This window comes from Chiloscyllium plagiosum, unplaced genomic scaffold (assembly GCF_037043375.1).
Source record: "Chiloscyllium plagiosum isolate Xiang-an unplaced genomic scaffold, Cpla_swu_hap1 HiC_scaffold_32, whole genome shotgun sequence".
NCBI classification, from domain to species: domain Eukaryota; kingdom Metazoa; phylum Chordata; class Chondrichthyes; order Orectolobiformes; family Hemiscylliidae; genus Chiloscyllium; species Chiloscyllium plagiosum.
The window spans coordinates 8,930,874-8,949,839 of NW_028270170.1; the positions used below are offsets into that span (position 1 = coordinate 8,930,874).

Sequence of the window (18,966 nt, forward strand, 5' to 3'; positions counted from 1 at the left end):
CGTTGAGCTTGCATTTTCGGCTGCACAGTCTGAGGGGATGCTGACCTCAAAACGGAAATAGTTAGTGTCGAATATTGTCTCATGTTGAATCTCTACCATGAGGATCTCTTCCAGAGTACTCACTTTTCCAATGAGTAACAGAGGGACTGGCATCAATGTTGCATTCCCCAATCAGGTGTCTTGAAGCCTTGCTTCCCATGATTTTGCAGGAGTGGGGAAAGGAAGGAGGGGATGTAGTGATGCATAAGGGACTTGGGAGGGGGAAGGCATTACATAAAGTTTGTAAAACTGTGCTAAGGAAGGGTGAATAATCAGAACGATTCCCACAGTGAGTTTTACAGGGGGGTTTGCAACCAGTCCTGTACAACCACCAATGAGTAGCAACTAATCCTGATGGTTCCAGCTGTGGTATGGGGAGCAGCTTCTGGGTGTATTTAAGGCTGAAAGGGATTAGATTAATGGGATAGATATACTAGATAAATGCGGTTGGAAGCTGTGGGTGGTGGATGCTGCCTGAACTGCTGTGCTCTTCCAGCACCACTAATCCAAAAACAAATACTAGATAAATGCGTCAAAATTAGAAGTGCTGGAAAAGCACAGCAAGTCAGGCAACATCCAAGGAGCAGGAAAATCGATGTTTTGGGTCAAAGCCATTCAGAAAGATATAGTCATACTAGATAAATGCCTTGACCAGGAACAGAATCTAGGATTGTGGGGAAAGGGCAGGAAGTCGAATGTTGAGTTTCAGATCAGCCATGATCTAATTGAATGGCAGAGCAAGTTCGAGGGGCCGAATGGCCTACACCTGTACCTATTTCTTCAGAGTGAGGCAGGAGTCCTGGTGTGTCGGCTGTCCCTTTTGAAATAAACTGAGCAAGAGCCAGCAGTTTGAAGGGAAAGTGATGAAATAGCTGTGACAAGGGCTATCTGGCTGTTTGTCCAAACCAGAGTGCTCGAAGCCCATTGTCCATCGTTCGAGATTCTAGCCGTAAGTGGTTAATCAGGAATCCAGTTGTGACTAGTTGTATTTCTGATTCAAAGTTGAGTGTGAGATGGGATTGTTGGATGTGACTTCCAGTGAGAGTTAACCTGTCTGTTCATAGTTTTCCCACTTCGCATTCAGAGCAGGGTGCATTTGATAGTATTGACTGACTTATCTGGTTCCTGAGTATCAGGGGATGTTTATGTAAATGGGCATGTGTTGAGTGCTTTTACCACAAGGATTTTTTTACCCAGTTTATTTCCTGTTCAGGTACCATTCCCAATAAGGATATTGTCAAACATGGACTTCCACTGGGTTGGTCCAAGCTTCAGGGTAAAGATAGTGCAGTGGTTTGTCATTGCTATCTGCGTAGTGATTGGAACAGGGTCAGCCAGGTGGACCTCATAGAATAGGAGCTCCCTGATTGGGGCTGTTATTCTGGCCCAATCAGGGAGCCCTGGCTGACAGAGATAAACAGGTGTCACTGGCCACTCAGGTGTTAGGAAAAAGAAAGAGAAAAAAAAGAGAAAATAAAAATAAAAAAAGAAAAAATAAATAAACAGGTGTCACTGGCCACTTGGGTGTTTCTTTTCTTCCTGGTGGTGGAAATTGAATAAAAATTTGAGTACCCTTGTGTCTTTCACTGTGTCTCACACCTGCATACACGCAACATGGGTGCTGAGGAAAAAAAATTAAAAAAACAGGAGTGTCAGGGGCTCTGCTCACTCTTGAACCTGCTCTGAGTTAGCTGGGTCAGAGCCCACACGTACTGTGTACCTATAAATAAAGGGTGACTTGGTGATGAGATACCGGTTTTCGTGGAGTTATTTAACCCTGTCGGGGAAGTTTCCTCGCTGTTCTTACAGCCTAGCATTAGGTCTGTTGGAAGGATTTGCAGTCAAGCTGTCTGGTCCTGTTAGAAACTTCACATCAGTGGCCATCGAGTCCCAGTGTGAGGCTTGAACGCAGGACTGTGGCCCAGAGATAGGAGCACAACCCATTGCACGACAGGGTCTGACTGAAATTCCTACAAGCTTCAAACATGATGCCTCTGTCACCAGTGATCAGGTGGCCCTGACTTTGCTGAATATGGGTGGCAGAATGGAGTATCTTGGTGCAGCAAGCTGGCGTTGAGGTTTGTGTGCCGAGGAACACTGGAATATCCAAGCATAGGTACAGGGGTAGGCCATTCTACCCTTTGAGCCTGCACTACCATTCATTCAGATCATGGCTAGTTCTGCTTGTGGTCTTCTCTCCAGTTTTTAGTCAGGCCCCCACCCTTCACCCTGACCACGACTCCCTGATCCCTATCACTGCTCGACGATTGGTTACTTTGTGAGTACAGGGTTGGGTTTGAGCACCAATCTGCAGAATCTCATGGTTCTGTCTTCCCCTGTGAACAACAAGCTCACATTTAGAGGAATCTTCAGTGATGAGGTACTCCCAAAGCAACTCCCAACCAGTATGGAGGAAATGGCACGAATAACAATGTGACAGTGACAACTGTTAACAAAGTTAATGATAATCGTAGTTGAGATAGTGCCATGAGATTTTTGTCCACCAGAAAGATGGTTGGGTTGGTGGGGACGGGTGATGCCTCTGCTTAAGTCTCATATCAAGGGCAGAGTTCCCAACAGTGGGGTACCACATTGAAGTCTGTGTGTAGAGTTTATCCTTTGAATCTGTGGAGTGGGGCCCTCTAACTCAAGGAGCCGAACGGAGCCATGGTTAACACACACACACTGGTTACTTTTATCGTGGTACTGGGGTACTGTGCTTCAACAGGAAGTGAGAGGGAGGAAGAGTGTATGGGCATGTGGGTGAGAAAATGAGATAAAACTATAACACTCCTCAGGTTCCATTGAGCACATTTTCTTTTGGGGGGGGAGGGTGGAGATGGGGAATGGGGAAGAGGTGATGGGTTGGTGGGGAGGAGAGTTCATTTCTCATATGTTCTGCTTCCACTTACCTGCTATAAGTTTATCACCTTGAGGACTCTCTGAGAATAGAAGGCATAGGTGGTTTCTTAATGGAAAGAGTATAAAATAGAGCTTCTGTCTTTAAGATCTGCTTTAAGAGATCTGGATGGTAATGCATTCAGGGAGGTCAAACAGTAGAATGGAATACACAATCAACATTTGGAATGCTGCATACAATTCTGGATGCCTTACACGAAAAATGTTGTTAAACTGGAAAGGATGCAGAAAAAATGTACAAGGATGTTACAGCGATAGGAGGGTTTGAATTAGAAGGTGAGGTTGGATAAGCTGGGACATTGCTCCCTGGAGTGTCTGCATGGAATTTGCACATTCTCTATGTGTCTGCATGAGTTTCCTCTGGGTGCTCTGGTTTCCTCCCACGGTCCAAGATTAGGAGGATTAGCCATGCGAAATGCAAGGTTACAGGGATAGGGTATGGTCTGAGTGGTCTGCTCTTCAGGGGGTCAGTGTGTACTCAATGGGCTGAATGGCCTGCTTCCACCCGGCAGGGATTCTGTGATTCTAAGGGGGTTGACTGGATCTCATTTCAATGTGGCATGGGAAAGATGGCACCTCTGATAATCACACAGTGGGGTGGCAGTCAGCTGGATTTGTGCTCGAGATGCTGCCCTGGGACAACACCCCATGACCCCCTTTGACTCGAGCTTGGGGAGAATGCTACCCATTCTACCACAAGAAGGATCCAAGCTTGGTTACTTTGGTGGAGTTGATGGATTTGGTGTGACTAATGTCCACCTGAGATCAAACCACTTCCCCAGGTGGCCTGGTGTTCTGGGTGCACTCACACGTGGCCTGGGTGAAACTCTGGAAGGGAGCCTTTCTATGAAAGATAACTCCACCACAGAGGGATCTGAGAGGAATTCACCTTTTTTTTTAGTTTTAAATGGTCTGGAAAGCAAGTGGAGGAGTAATAGCTCAGTATGTTTTTCGTTCCAGTCGAATTTGTTAAGAGGCCTAGTCTGTAACATGGGCTATGACACACCGTCTGGGCTTGCTTAAGAATAGTTGGAATAGCTTGTACTTTGTGCTAGTGCTGGCCTGGGGCGAGGATGAGGGACCGATGATTGGATACAGGAGAAGGGAAGTTCTGATTTGTTACTTGCCTGACCAGGGAGAATGGGAGTGGTTTACAGGCATTTTCATGTGGTGTTGACTCCCTGCCTCCACCTGCTGGTTAAAGGATGGATTGGAACTGAACAACTTTAACGAAACTGCAGTTCCTTGGTTTCATTGTCAACCTCCCACCTTGCCTTGTCCCGTATTGGTGATGTGAACCAATGTAACCTTGCAATAAGAGGAAGATGCCTCTGGTCCCTTTGTGAGCCTCCCTTCAGCGCATCACTTAAAAAGTTGAACAGGAGTCAGTGGAGGGGTAGATTGTTAAAAATCACACAGCACCAGGTTATAGTCCAACAGGTTTATTTGGAAGCACTAACTTTCGGAGTGCTGTTCCTTCATCAGGTGGTTGTGGAGAATAAGGTGAGGGGTAGATCAACTGTGAATTAATTAAACAGTGACACAGGTTTGAGGGACTGAACAAGCTCCTCTGACACTTGTGGAAGACTTAATTTGTGTTCTCAAATTTTGGTGGGATTATTTCTTTCAGTTTAGTGATTTCTGCTCATGATGTAGTTGGAGGACACTAAATGCAGACTGAGTGACTTCTTTACAGTGCACCTCCCCCCACTCAGTCCATAAGCCTGACCTTGAGCTTCTGCGTACTTTTAATTTTTCTGTCTTGCTCCCACACTGACCTTCAAGTGTTTGAGTGAAGCTTAGTGCAAGCTGGGGGAACCTATCACTGAACACGTAGCAGTGTGTTCCTGCTACGCACACTCTGGGTACTTTTTTGGAAGAGTAAAAACCAACCTATATTCATTACTTCAGTGTGTGTTTGAGCATGTGTGTCAATATCCGGTCTTACATACACTCAAGTTAATTGAATGGGTAAAGCCCAAAAGATTAATTGAATGGGTGTGTTGCCTTTGAAGGATTTCCACAGGAATTGTTGATATCCCCAGAATTTGAACATGTATGGCATTAACTCATTTCAGGCTCAGTGGTTAGCACTGCTGCCTCACAGCACCAGGGTCCCAGGTTCGATTCCAGCCTCTGGTGACTGTCTGTGTGGAGTTTGCATGTTCTCCCTGTGTCTGTGTGGGTTTCCCCCGGGTGCTCTGGTTTTCTCCCACAGTCCAAAGATGTGCAAATCAGGTGAATTGGCCATGCTAAATTGCCCGTAGTGTTAGAGAGAAATGGAACTGGGTGGGTCGGTGTGGACTTGTTGGGCTGAAGGGCCTGTATCCACACTGTCGGGAATCGAATCAAATCTAATCTAATCATTTGAGTGCACCCTCTTTTGGAATAGGGTGGAAATGCATGATCAAATATGTGTGTGTGCTTTTTGGGAAAAAAAATTAATTTGAAGCTGTATGTGTGTGTGTTTAAAACTGGCAACACCACGTGTCCCAATGACAAGGTGGTGAGGTGAGTCACTTTCTTGAATCTAAATGACCTGTCTTGATGGACAAATTAAGATGGCAACTACATTTTTGAGAGTCTGGAGTCACATGTAGGCCAGGCTGAGGAAGGGTGGCAGATGTACTTCCCTCTAGCATGTTTGTGTCAATGTATCGGTTACGTGGTCAACATTGCTCATTTATTAAATTTGAATTCCTCAGCTGCCATCTTTTAAATTATTTCTTTGGTAACCACTGGGCTACTGTTCCCATTTACTTACAGGAAGTTTCATTCTCTGGAGTCCACTGTTTATAAGGGTGCATGGAATCTGAGAGAGACATTCATAGTGCAGTTAAAGTGCAGAAACTGGTGATACAGCCTGATTGGTTGATGCCTGTGTCCAAGCTCTCAAGGAATCTACTCCCATTCCTCTTGGCCTAACCATGTCTTAAGTTCCTTCCTACGCTGTGTACTTATGCAGCCTGGTTTTTAACAGGTGGTGCTGTGTCTCTCAGGGAGTCTGCACTCTTTACATTGATGTTGTAATCTAGAGAATGGTGATGGTAGAGGCTTCAAAACTGTTTTCTGTCATGAGGTTGACTAGGGATCTACCCTGCATTCGCTAATGACCGTGGGGGTGTATTGGAAGGACTTACAAGTTAATACTGAACCTGGCTGTGTTATGAATGCACCTTTTTTTTTGCTATCCAGCCTTGGAGTGGGACTTTTGGTTCAGAGGCAATGACGATACCCATTGCACTACATGACCTCTAACAAGTCCTCTCCATGATGGTACTATATCTCTTTTCATAATATCTTCTGGGTCAAAATTTTCTTATTGGATTTATTACTGGCTATTTTTAGTCATAGTCCCTAGTTCCAATTTCCCTGATAGATGGAAACATTTTTGGTTCTTCCTGTTGAAACCATTTAATAGTTTTAAAGATAACTTGGGTCACTTACACCCTTTCTGTCTCTGTGGGAAAGAGCCTGTGTTTGTTTGGTATTTGCCATTACATGGGCCCAGTTGTTCCCATTGTTCCTGTGACACTAGAGTAGCAATCACCACGAAGTTTAATCACATTTAGAGTAAATTGATGAAGCGACCATCCCATTCTCCAGAATCTCCGAACTGTTACAGTGTACATGGATGCCATTCAGTCCATTGAGACTATACCGGCTCTTCAAGTAGAATAGAATAGAATTTATTGCCACGTGTACCAAGGCACAGTGAAAAGCTTTGTCTTACGAGCAACACAGGCAGATCACAGAGTTGAGTAGCATAGATAGTAAATACTAGGTAAACAGCAGCAAAAGGAAAAACACAGGTACAGGCAAATGTTAAGGGTTTGTGAGTCCATTCAGTATTCTAACAACAGTAGGGTAGAAACTGTTTCAAAACAGGCTGGTATGTATGTTCAGGCTTCTGTACCTTCTCCCTGCTGGTAGAGGTTGTAGAAAAACATTGCCAGGATGGGATGGATCTTTGAGAATGCTGGTGGCCTTTCCTTGACAGCGGGCCTGGTAGATGGATTCTATAGATAGGAAGTTGGCCTTTGTGATCGTCCGGTCCGAATTCGCCACTTAGTGTAACCATCTCCGATCTTGAATGGTACAGTTGCCATACCAGGTGGTGATACATCCAGAGAGAATGCTCTCGGTGACGCACCTATAAAAGTTGGCAAGGGTATTTGCTATCATGCCAAATTTCCTCAGCTACCTGAGGACGAAGAGATGTTGTTGGGCCTTTGTAACCAGTGCGTCCACATGAAGAGTCCAAGAAAGCTTGTTGTGGATGACCACTCCCTGGAGCTTGACACTCTCCACTTGTTCCACCTCTGTGCTGTTAATGTGTAGGGGGACATGAGTAACATCCTGCCGAAAATCAATAATTCATTGGTTTTGCCGGCATTGAGAGTTAGGTTGTTCTTAGTGCACTGTTTTTCCAGGTCTTCCACCTCCCGTCTGTATTCTGTTTCGTGGCCATCTAAGATTTGACCGACTATGGTGGTGTCGCCTGTGATCTTATAGATGGCATTAGTCTGGTATTTGGCGACACAGTCATGGGTGTTTCTGATTTTGTCCGGTTAGTTCCTGGTTTCAGTTGCTGCTGATTTGTTGTTTGGGTCCAGGCATGTGTTTTTGCAGAGGTATTTGGGCTGCTCTCCAGGTCCATTCTGATGGATTTCACGTCAGCAGGTGTCTTATGGGGCCGGGAATGTTTCGTGTTGGTTCTCCTTCCTGGGGCAGGTCTCTCAGGCGTCATGATTTGGTTCCAACCACCTGCCTTTTTGCTATAACCTTGTCTCTATTCAAATAATCATCCAATACTCTCTTGAATACCTTAATTAAATCTGCCTCAACCACACCTCCAGGCACTGCATTCCATACTCTAACTACAAAGATTTTATTTCTCATCTCTGGTTGGCTATGTTGTGAAATCACAGCCTCTTGTTGTTGTTCCTTTTGCATACAGGGACCATTTCTCCCTTTCTAGTCCACTCATAATTTTGGAGTTGTTTCTCTCCAAAGAGGACAGTCTGATCTTCAATCTGTCCTCATAACTGAAATGTCTCATCACTGCTGCATGGTGTCCAGTGTGTTCACATCCTTCCTAAAATGTGGTGCCTTAGAACCGTACACAAAACTCCCAGCTGTGATCTAACCAATGTCTTATGCAGGTTCAGCATATCCTGCCGGCTCTATGGCCCTATTATTAAAGCCCCAAGATTCTCTCTGTTTTATGAACCGTACTCTCCTCTTGTCGTGCCACCTTCAATACTCTATGCATTACATATGCGTTAGTTCTCTGCTCCTGCACCCCCTATTTTACATTGTTTCTGTCTATGTTCTTCCTCCCAAAACCTTGCATTCCTCTGTACTGTACTCCATTCACTGGGTTCAAAGCAAAATATTGCAGAGGACAGAGATCTTGAAACAAACACAGAATGCTGGAATAACTCAGAGCTGGCAGCATCTGTGGAGAGAGAAACAGCTGATGTTTTAAGTCTGGTGTGACTTTTTTTTTTAAGAACAGCCAGAACGTCTTCATTCACCAAACCATCCGCTTCAGTGAGTTTGACTCTGTCCTTTTGAAGTTCTACACTGTGTAGTCCTCGCAGATTGCAGGTTTTGTACCATCCATAGACTTTGAAATTATCCTCTGCACTCCACGCTGTACATGGTGAATGATGTGTTACAAGAAGGGCCCTGATGCTGACCCCTGGGGATGTCTGCTTTAACCCTTCCCAAGGAGATGAGCTGCAATCTGGATTTATTTGTGACCAATCAACATCTTTTCCTGTGCTTTTGTTTTCACCAGATTAAATACCATGAAGAATTTGAGAAAAGCAAAGGAACCAGTGCAGCAGCTGGTGAGCGAAGGCCCTCAAATGATATTCCTCAGTACAACGTTCAGCACGAGGTGCATCAAGGTGAGGTACAAAATGCACACTTTTGTAAACCAGAGAAAGTGAGTCAGTCTTCAGCTCCAAGTGCCGCCCCAATAACAACGGCTAGTTGTTCTTCCCCAAACACTCCCTCTCTGTCGTAATTATTGGTTGCTCTGAATTAGATTTAGGAGCAGAGTCAGGCCATTCAGCCCATTGTGTCTACTCTGCCATTTGATCATGGCTGATGCTCCATCCTCCTGCCTACTCTTCCTAGCCCTTTATCCCCTTACCATTCAAGACAAAAACAAATACGCTCATTAAAGTGGCTTTACGGACCATTGTGGCAATGAGTTCCACAGATTCACCACCCTCTGGCTGAAGAACTTCCTTCTCACCTCAGTATTAAAGAGTCGTCACTTCACTCTGAGGCTGTGCTCTCGGTTCCTAGTCTCTCCTACCAGTGGAAACATCTCCACATCCACTCTATCCAGGCCTCTCAGTATCCTATAAGTTTCAATCGGATTGCCCCCTCATCATTCAAGCTCCATCGAATGTAGGCCGAGAGTCCTTGACCACTCCTCATATGTTAAGCCCTTCGTCCCCAGGATCATTCTTGTAAACCTCCTCTGGAACCTCTCCAACACCAGCACATCCTTCCTGGCTCCAAAATTGCTCTCAATATTCCAAATGCAGTCTGACCAGAGCCTTATACAGCCCCTCAGCAGTGTATCACTGCTCTTGTATTCCAACCCTCTGGGAATGAATGCTAACAATGTATTTGCCTTCCTAACTGCCAAACGAATCTGCATATTAATCTGAAGAGAATCTTGAATGAGGACTCCCAATTCCCTTTGTGCTTCAAATTTCTGAAGTCTTTCCCCATTTAGAAAATAGTCCATGTCTCTATTCTTCCAGCCAGGGTGAATAACCTCATGCTTTCCCATGTTGTGTTCCATCTACCATTTCTTTGCCCACTTTCCTAGACTGTCCAAGTCCTTCTGCAGCCTCTCTGCTTCTTCAACATTACCTGTCCTTCCATCTATCTTTGTGTCATCTGCAAACCTAGCAGCAGTACCCTCAGTTCCTTTATCCAAGTCAATAATGTATAATGTGAATAGATGAGGTCTCAACACTGACTCCTGTGGAACTCCACTAGTCATCGGCTGCCATCCTAAAAAAGACCCCTTTATCCCTAATCTCTGCCTTCCCTCAATCCATGCCAATACCTTGTCCCTAATATCATGGGCTGTTGTTTTATTTAGCAGTCTCCCTTGTGGCACCTTGTCAAAGGTCTTCTGGAAATACAAATAGATCACATCTGCTGCCTCTCCTTTGTCTAACTTGCTCGTAGCCTCCTCAAAGATTTATCAGGCATGATCTCCCCTTGATGAAGCCCATGCTGACTCAACCCTATTTTACCACGCTCACCTAAGTGCTCCACAATCTCATCCTTAATAGTGGACACTAACATATTACCAGTGACAGAGGTAAATCTTACGAACAACCAAGATTAGACTAACCAGCCTACAATTTCTCATCATCCTTCTCTCCCTCCCTCCCTTCTTCAACAGGCATGTTACATTAGACATTTTCCAGTCCTCTGGTACCCTCCTTGATTCCTGAAAGATCACTACCAATGCCTCCACCACCCTATCTCCTTCAGTACTCTGGGGTGTAGTCCATCTGGACTTATTCATCTTCAGACCTTTCAGCTTTCACCTTCTCCTTAATGATGGCTACTATACACACTCTGCCCTCTGACTCTCTTGATGTTCTGGCATGCTACTGCTGTCTTCTAGTAGTTGATTAATGCTCATCTTCGGATTTCTAGCATTGACCTCTGCACTGAGCTGGTGAGAATTTGGGTGGTGAGCAGGTTGATGCTCAATGTTGAGCAGTTTGGTTGGAATGTAGTTGATAAGGGAAACAGTCTAAACCATATCAGCGTAGCACGCTTTGAACGCACTAATGAGGACCTTCCTGAGAGAGTATTTGTGACAATAGTTTCTCATTTGCTTGGATTTGTAATGTAGCAGCATTTGGTTACTTAATCCCGATGCAAGAAAATTCTTTCCAAATTGGGGCAAAAAAGAAATTCTTGAGCAGACTCTTCAAAGTCTAGAGAGAAGGTCTATTTCAAATGATTTGCTTTCAAGCCTTTGCCAGAATGGGGGGAGATTTTCCCAACTTAACCTTGATTTCTTTTCACCCTAATCCAGGCTACCAGCAACTTCAGGAGCCCCAGACTCAAGACTACACTCCACCCGCTGCACCTGTTGCCCAACCTCCCTCAACTGGGGTAAGTTCTTAACCTGTTTTGTTCCTTCTATCGGTTCTTTTGTGCGAACTTGCATTTCTATTCTGCTGTGCTTATCCTCAGAAAGCACCAAAGTTCAGTCCAGTTCATCCATTTCTCTTGTAACGTAAACATACCTGTCATTTTGTGGGTCAGCAAGATCCCATAGAGATAAATAACTATGGTCTTGTTCTGCAGAGGTTGGCGGAGGACTCGGGGAGATAAATCCTGTTCTTATTCAAAATACATAGAACATAGAACAATACAGCACAGAACAGGCCCTTCGGCCCACGATGTTGTGCCGAACTTCTAACCTAGATTAAGTACCCATCCATGTACCTATCCAAATGCCGCTTAAAGGTCACCAATGATTCCGACTCTACCACTCCCACGGGCAGCGCATTCCATGCCCCCACCACTCTCTGGGTAAAGAACCCACCCCTGACATCTCCCCTATACCTTCCACCCTTCACCTTAAATTTATGTCCCCTTGTAACACTCTGTTGTACCCGGGGAAAAAGTTTCTGACTGTCTACTCTATCTATTCCTCTGATCATCTTATAAACCTCTATCAAGTCACCCCTCATCCTTCGCCGTTCCAACGAGAAAAGGCCGAGAACTCTCAACCTATCCTCGTACGACTTCCTCTCCATTCCAGGCAACATCCTGGTAAATCTTCTCTGCACCCTCTCCAAAGCTTCCACATCTTTCCTAAAGTGAGGCGACCAGAACTGCACACAGTACTCCAACTGTGGCCTAACCAAAGTCCTGTACAGCTGCAACATCACTTCACGACTCTTGAATTCAATCCCTCTGCTAATGAACGATAATACTCCATAGGCCTTTTTACAAACTCTATCCACCTGAGTGGCAACCTTCAAAGATCTATGTACATAGACCCCAAGATCCCTCTGTTCCTCCACCTGACTAAGAACCCTACCATTAACCCTGTATTCCGCATTCTTATTTGTTCTTCCAAAATGGACAACCTCACACTTGGCAGGGTTGAACTCCATCTGCCACTCCTCAGCCCAGCTCTGCATCATATCTAAGTCCCTCTGCAGCCGACAACAGCCCTCCTCACTGTCCACAACTCCACCTATCTTTGTATCGTCTGCAAATTTACTGACCCACCCTTCGACTCCCTCATCCAAGTCATTAATAAAAATTACAAACAGCAGAGGACCCAGAACTGATCCCTGCGGAACTCTACTTGTAACTGGGCTCCAGGCTGAATATTTACCATCTACCTCCACTCTCTGCCTTCGACCGGTTAGCCAGTTTTCTATCCAAAATAGTGCCACGCAATCTTCTATACCTGCTCTGAAGATAGACTGGGGCTTGGTTTATTGTCCTAACTGGAGGATAGCCACTTTGAAAGTGAGGCACCCCATTAGTGCTGCATTGGAGGTGTTAACATGGAGTTACCAGGCGCTCAGTTGCAGCAATGTGTACCAGCTGCTCTGCTTTAACAGCAGCTTCCAAACCCACAACCTTTTCGGCTTAGAAAGTCGAAGTCAGCAGATGTGTGTGAACTTCCCGGCCCTGCAAATTCCCCTCTGAGCTGCTCACCATCCTGACTTGGAAATATATCACTGTTCCCTCACTACATCCCAAGGACTGCAGCAGTTCAAGAAGGAAAGTTACCACCACCTTCTGCAAGCCAATTGGGAATCAGCTATGAATGATGGCTCAACCAGCCATGTTCATGAAAGAAGTAAAAATTCTCCAGTTTCTGGAAGGGGGCTTGAACCCACAACTTTCAGATTTCAAGGTGAGAGTGTGTTGCCCAACAAACCTGTGGCTGATCCTTCAGGTGTGTGAAGAATGGTCATTTATCAAGTGCATCAGGGTAACTTCACTGGCTACATGAGTGTAGTGTTCATATGGTTCCATATTGATAGGATGATCTGGGTGTGTATATGTGGGGGGGTGGGGCTGGTGGGTTCTGTCCTGGGGCTAGAGAGAATGATGCTTGTGAATGAGGAGCTAATACTCACCCCTCCCTTAACAATCTCTCTTGTACTACCTTGATCTGTAGAAGCGTTACAGAGCTGTGTATGATTATGCAGCAGCAGACGATGATGAGATCTCCTTCCTAGATGGCGACTTAATCATTGATGTACAACAGATTGATGAAGGATGGATGTACGGTACCGTGGAGAGAACGGGTGACACTGGCATGCTCCCAGCTAACTACGTCGAAGCCGTGTAATGGAGCCCAGATCAAACGCCTGCTTCTGCTTTGATTATATATATTATAAATAAAATAAATTACCATATGGATCCCAACAGTAATTTGACAAAAATATTAGGTAAAGCAAATGTATGAAATTGTGGTTCCGATTATACAACAAATTTCTCAGTTTCTCTGATCTTAGTATTACTGGAATACAGTCAAAATTTTCTTTGGCTTGTTTATCTTGAAGGAAATCTAGCCTTTTGCAAGTTTTTCACTGCTCTGCATTATCCAACTCTCCATTTTTTTAAACAGATAATCCTTCTTCTTTGTAGATCTTTACTTTGAAATTCTCGACTGGATTATTGTACTTGATTAGTCTGGACAATCTCAGATTGCACCTCTTTTGGTCATATTATTTTAGTTTCTCTAGTGCATTGCTCTTTATTTGCAAATTGCTTAAATAATTCAAGTTGTGCAGGACCAAAATACAGGATAGTTCTCTTGGCAGGAGGAAGATTGTGAATACAGTTTGTCAAAAGACTTCTGTTCTTCAGCTCTAAAGGGCCAGAGAGAGAGGGAAAGATTTGCACAGTGACAGATGGAACCCCATTCCCCCAACCCCACCCCACCCCGACCTATGTGTGTACACACGCACGTATGCACAGTTGAGACATATGCATTGTGGGTGTACACACTTACAGTCTCATTCTCCCTACACTTCCTCTCTCCAACCCTCACACTCTCTCTCGCACTCTCACAGTGAGGCACACAGGTGAACAGTAAGACTGGATTTTTAAAAATATTCTAAATGTTACCTTTCACCCAATAGCCTACAGAGAATGCACGGACATTGACTATGGCTAAGTATCACCATAAATAGTTCAGTTAATGGTGTACACAATTCTCATAAAACTAGGAATCTCGACGTGTTCTCTTCTATAGATAGCAGACTCTTTTGGCTGTTGTAATTTTCAGGGGAGTGAAACAAGCAGCTGAAACAAATGATCTTTGTGACCATCTTCTTTCTCAAAAATAGAAGTGATGTAACAGGCTGGGTAACTGACATGACAAGATAAATACCCATTAGAATTGCAGAAGTAGATGGAATTCTACCTCCTGCCATTCTTGCCACATTCCTAACCCACCTATACCATTGTTACATACTGAGGTTGTGACACAATTGACTGTACAAGGTGAATTTTAGAATGGGGGTGTGGAGGGAGGAGTAAAGTGAGCTGAAAATTTATTTAAATTTGCAAGTTTGGTAAGTGAGAGCAAAATTCCTTTTTTACAGAAAATAAACAGGTTTTACACAAACCTGAGCAGCAGGAGGATTATTTTTCCCTGACAATGTGTTTGCAAGACTCATGATCTAACTGCTGCTCTGTCTAGATCCATTCATTTCAAAACTGTGACGTCTGTAAACTTGACCTAACTTGGAATATTTTTATCCCATTTTGGAGCAGTTTATACCATTGAAATAAAAAAAACTCTCAATAAAACCTTGAGGTGGCAACAATATTATACAACTTGAGGAGCAATGTAAAAAAGAATGGTTACTTTTACTGGAATTAATACATATTCCTTTTCAGAGTCATTATTGTGTTACATGGCAATACATGAGGCTTTCATGAGACTGAGTCCAGTTTAAACCAGTCTGACACAGAAAGACTTGATTGAACAATGTTTTGCAATTCCTGTCAAGTTGTGGCGACAATGGGGAGCTGTCTCCAAGCAACTCCCTCTATCGTCTGTGTAATGAATATCCAGCGGTTACTAGTCTGGGATCTCTTTATGCACGATTTCCAAATCTCATTGAGAGACATGAAGAGAGCAGTAGCCAGCTGACTGTGCCCATGTAAATGCCTTTATAGGTTATATGAATTTATATGTTTAGTTATCAGCAATGCACCAGGCACCCTCTACGGTACTGCAATATGTTTCTTAAGTGTCATGTCATTAATTTGTGAGTTGGCTGTTTTGACTGCAGTTGTGCCAATTAATTGATCGATTCCTACTGTTGGTAGTAAACATAATGTTGATGGATTAATTAAAGCCCTTGGGGCAGACTGTACTATATCACCTAAAGCTCTAACAACTCTCTGCTATTTTGTTTGTTAGGAAACTACCTGACGTACTTTCAAAACCATTGTAAATCCTCTGACTGCTTTAAGATGGGAAAATAGTGTATTGTGACTGGTTATAGTAAAATATAAATGATACAGTTATGCTTTACTGAAAAGAATATTGCATTGTCTGCCTTCAATCTGGTCTGTGCAGCACTTAAACAGACTTGGTAGAGATGGGGTTCTCACATTCTCCTCTGTAAAAGCAGCAAAAAGCAAACATTGGAAACCTGGCCTGGCCTAGGCTTGAAACAACTGGTTAACTGGTAAAGCTCAGGCACCAAAACTAGTGGACCACAGAAGAAATGTACATTAGCACATGTGTAGACATTGTGTGCCAACATTAATGACTCTCTTAACATTCCATGGTATCAGTACATTAACTGCTTAGTCTTAACATGCTATTTAATTTGAAACTTGCAGTTGTTACCGCTAATTGGTTTAAAAAAATTGTTTGTTTACACATGCTTATCAAGTTCCGCTTAGTGCTTTTGCTAAAGATGTTATTGAGTTACTCATCCTGCAAAAAGACAGCGTCTGGAATGACCTTTTGCTTTCTGAGTGGCATTTTTTTAAAGACGAGGCTAAATATAAAAGGGAACAACCATATTTTGAGTTGCGTTTCACTTGATGCGTGTTGGTTTGTTACAAAGACTGGTCAGGGTGGATAAGAGAGAGAATATTCTCTTGTGATCTTTCCCAGCAGTAGCACCTCCTCCCTCCACAGAACAGCTTACAAGAAATGGGGTTTGTTCAGCATGAAGGAACACCCTCTATCCGTCTTAAATTGCCTGGACTGCAAAATTGCTGTTGAATTGTGAGGCATTCTGCATCACTGACCAAGTTCAGCATATTGAAAAGGTGTTGTGGCTAGATTCTGTTTGGCTTGGAAATTGAGGTGCGGATGGGGGAGGGTGGGGTGTGGAATAAAAAGTGGTATTACAGATGTATGTATGTAATTTCATAAAATACTGGATATCTGCAATTCAGGTTAAGCATGTCTTTGCATTTCTGAATTCTTCATTACCACGCTTGCAATTTTTAGGAAAAAATGTATTTTTGGCATGATTCTTACATGACAGATTGTCAATAAACTAAATGATGGGAAATAATGTGGAATTTATTTATTTAGAAGTGTTTTGCTAATGGATCTATAAATGTGTGTGAAGCATATGGAAAATTCATCTGAATAAATCAAGCTCCCTTGGGAAGGGAGGAAGAAGAATTTGCATTTACAAAGCAACTTCATTACCTCAGGGCATCTCAGAGTGCTTCCCAATTGATGAGGTACATTCTTTGAAATGTAATTACTGTTATAATTCAGAAATTGTGACAATCTGCACACAGCAAGCTCCCATATTTAACTTTATTTTAGTGAAGTTTGTTAGGGGAAATATTGTCCATGACAACGTGGATCACTCCCTGTTCTTCGACATGGGATCCTTTATGGTTACCAGAGAAGGAATGCAGACTTTGTTGAACGCATTTACTGGAAAGATTGAGACATGGTGGAATTAATGAAATTATTTTTAGGTTATAGGGTCTGAAGTGTTTCAATGCAATCATACTGAACTTGTGAAAACATTCATTTCTGTCCCATTTGGACTAGAGAGAACAATCTGAATTGTCTGTTTGTGCCCTTTAAAATTTGGGCTGTGCCAATGTATTCAAAGATATTTTCTAATCGACATGTTCAGACACCTCTGGATCAGGTGGGACTTGAAGCCAGGCCTGCCTTACTCAGGGGTAAGGGCATTGCCACTGTACCACAACACCTTTCAAGGTATCCTGAATATTTTCTCATCGACCTGTTCAAAGATATTGTGGCACACCCTGGAGCAAGTGGGACTTAAACCTGGGCCTCCTGGTTCAAAGGTAGGGACACTACCCTCATCACAAGACAGCCTTTTTCAAGTACTCTAGTTTTCATGCCCAGTAGTGTTATTACCCATGCTTGAACAGCTTTCCCACCACCAAATTAGGGTGACTTTTTAGTTTTTTAAAAACTACTAGCCATCATCAGCAATCACTCATAGTGAATTAAATATTTACAATCCAAGCCTGTCTCTAGGTATTCCAAAGGAAATGTTCTAAATGGTGCTCACCTGTGTTGAATTGCAATCTGCCATAAATTGAGAATACCTACGGAAGTGTGAACAAGAATAGACCTCCAATGTAGGACTCTGATGCAGTGGTGGTGTCCCTTCCTCTGGCCCATGAGATCTGGGGTGTAAAGTCCCAACTGCTCTAAAGGTGTCAAAATATGTCCAAGTAGGTTTTTTAAATTCATTTATAGGATGTGGGCATCACTGGCCAGGCAGCATTTATTGCCCATCCCTTAGAGTTAACTGTTGCCCAGGTAAGGAGGGCGGTTCCCTTCCCTAATGGGCATTATGAGCCAAATGGTGTTTTCCAACAATTGATTCATGCTTGTCATTAGACTCTTACTCCTGATTTTTATTGGATTCAAATTCTACTATCTGCCATGGTGGGATTTGAACCCGGGTCCCCAGAACATTATCTGCGTCTTTGGGTTAACAGGCCATTGCCTCCCCTTAAAATGACTCTAACAAGGAAGCTAATCAGCTTCATAAAGTAGAGACAGGGAAGGTATTTTGAACCTATCCTAGCTCAGCCCTCAGCAATACTCTTCTAACAGCAATGGGGTGTGATACTCACCCCTCCATTGCCTAACATTACCCCCTAAACTGACGGCATCAGTTCCAGAAGGCAGCCGATATTAACTTCTGAAGGGAATAAATTTGGCCTAAGCCACCAATCCTCCTTTATTGTGAAGAAACAAGTAATTTTTATTAAAAAATCTGAACTAGAACTTCTGATAGCCCTGACAAACAGATTCCAAGATTTTTTTTCAGTTCTCAATTAATTCTACACAGTGAACATGTTTTTTTTAGATCAGATTAGGCCCTTTGGCCCATTAAGTCCACACCGACCCTCCAAAGAGCAACCTACCCAGACCCATTCCCCTACACCTAACACTACAGCCAATTTAGCATGGCCAATTCACCTAACCTGCACATCTTTGGACTGTGGGAGGAAACCAGAGCATGCAGAGGGGACCCACGCAGACACAAGGAAAACGTGCAAACTCCACACAGACAGTTGCCCGAGGCAGGAATTGAACCTGGGACCCTGGTGCTGTGAGGCAGCAGTGCTAGCCACCATGCCACCCTATTAGGAACAGAATCAATCCTGGGTTTTGAATGGAAAATGGAGAAGTACACAAAAAAAAGGAACTTCAGAAAAACATTACAATGTTAACCTATTTGAAGGACCTGCTTATAATTACCCAAATTTTCCTTTCAACTATTCAAACCTGTGTATACTATCCAGCTGAATAATCCAAATTCATAGAATCCCTGCAGACTGGAGACAGGCCCTTTGGCCCATTGAATCTACATCAACCCTACAAAGAGCATCCCACCCATCATGTATTTCTCATGGCTCAGACACCTTGCTTGCACGTCCTTGGGCGCTGGGCAATTTAGCATAGCCAGTCCACCAACC

At 43.6% G+C, this 18,966-nt stretch overlaps 1 protein-coding gene across 1 annotated transcript in view; it reads left to right on the plus strand.

Moving 5' to 3' along the window:
• Window positions 1-16,550, plus strand: part of lasp1 (LIM and SH3 protein 1) — a 154,126-nt gene extending 137,576 nt beyond the window's left edge. Inside the window, exons 5-7 of the mRNA XM_043674841.2 lie at window positions 8,765-8,876; window positions 11,054-11,133; window positions 13,172-16,550. Of these exons, the coding sequence (XP_043530776.1) occupies window positions 8,765-8,876; window positions 11,054-11,133; window positions 13,172-13,345 (366 nt within the window). The 3' untranslated portion in view covers window positions 13,346-16,550. The remainder of the gene's footprint in view (window positions 1-8,764; window positions 8,877-11,053; window positions 11,134-13,171) is intronic.
• Window positions 16,551-18,966: the final 2,416 nt, after the last annotated feature.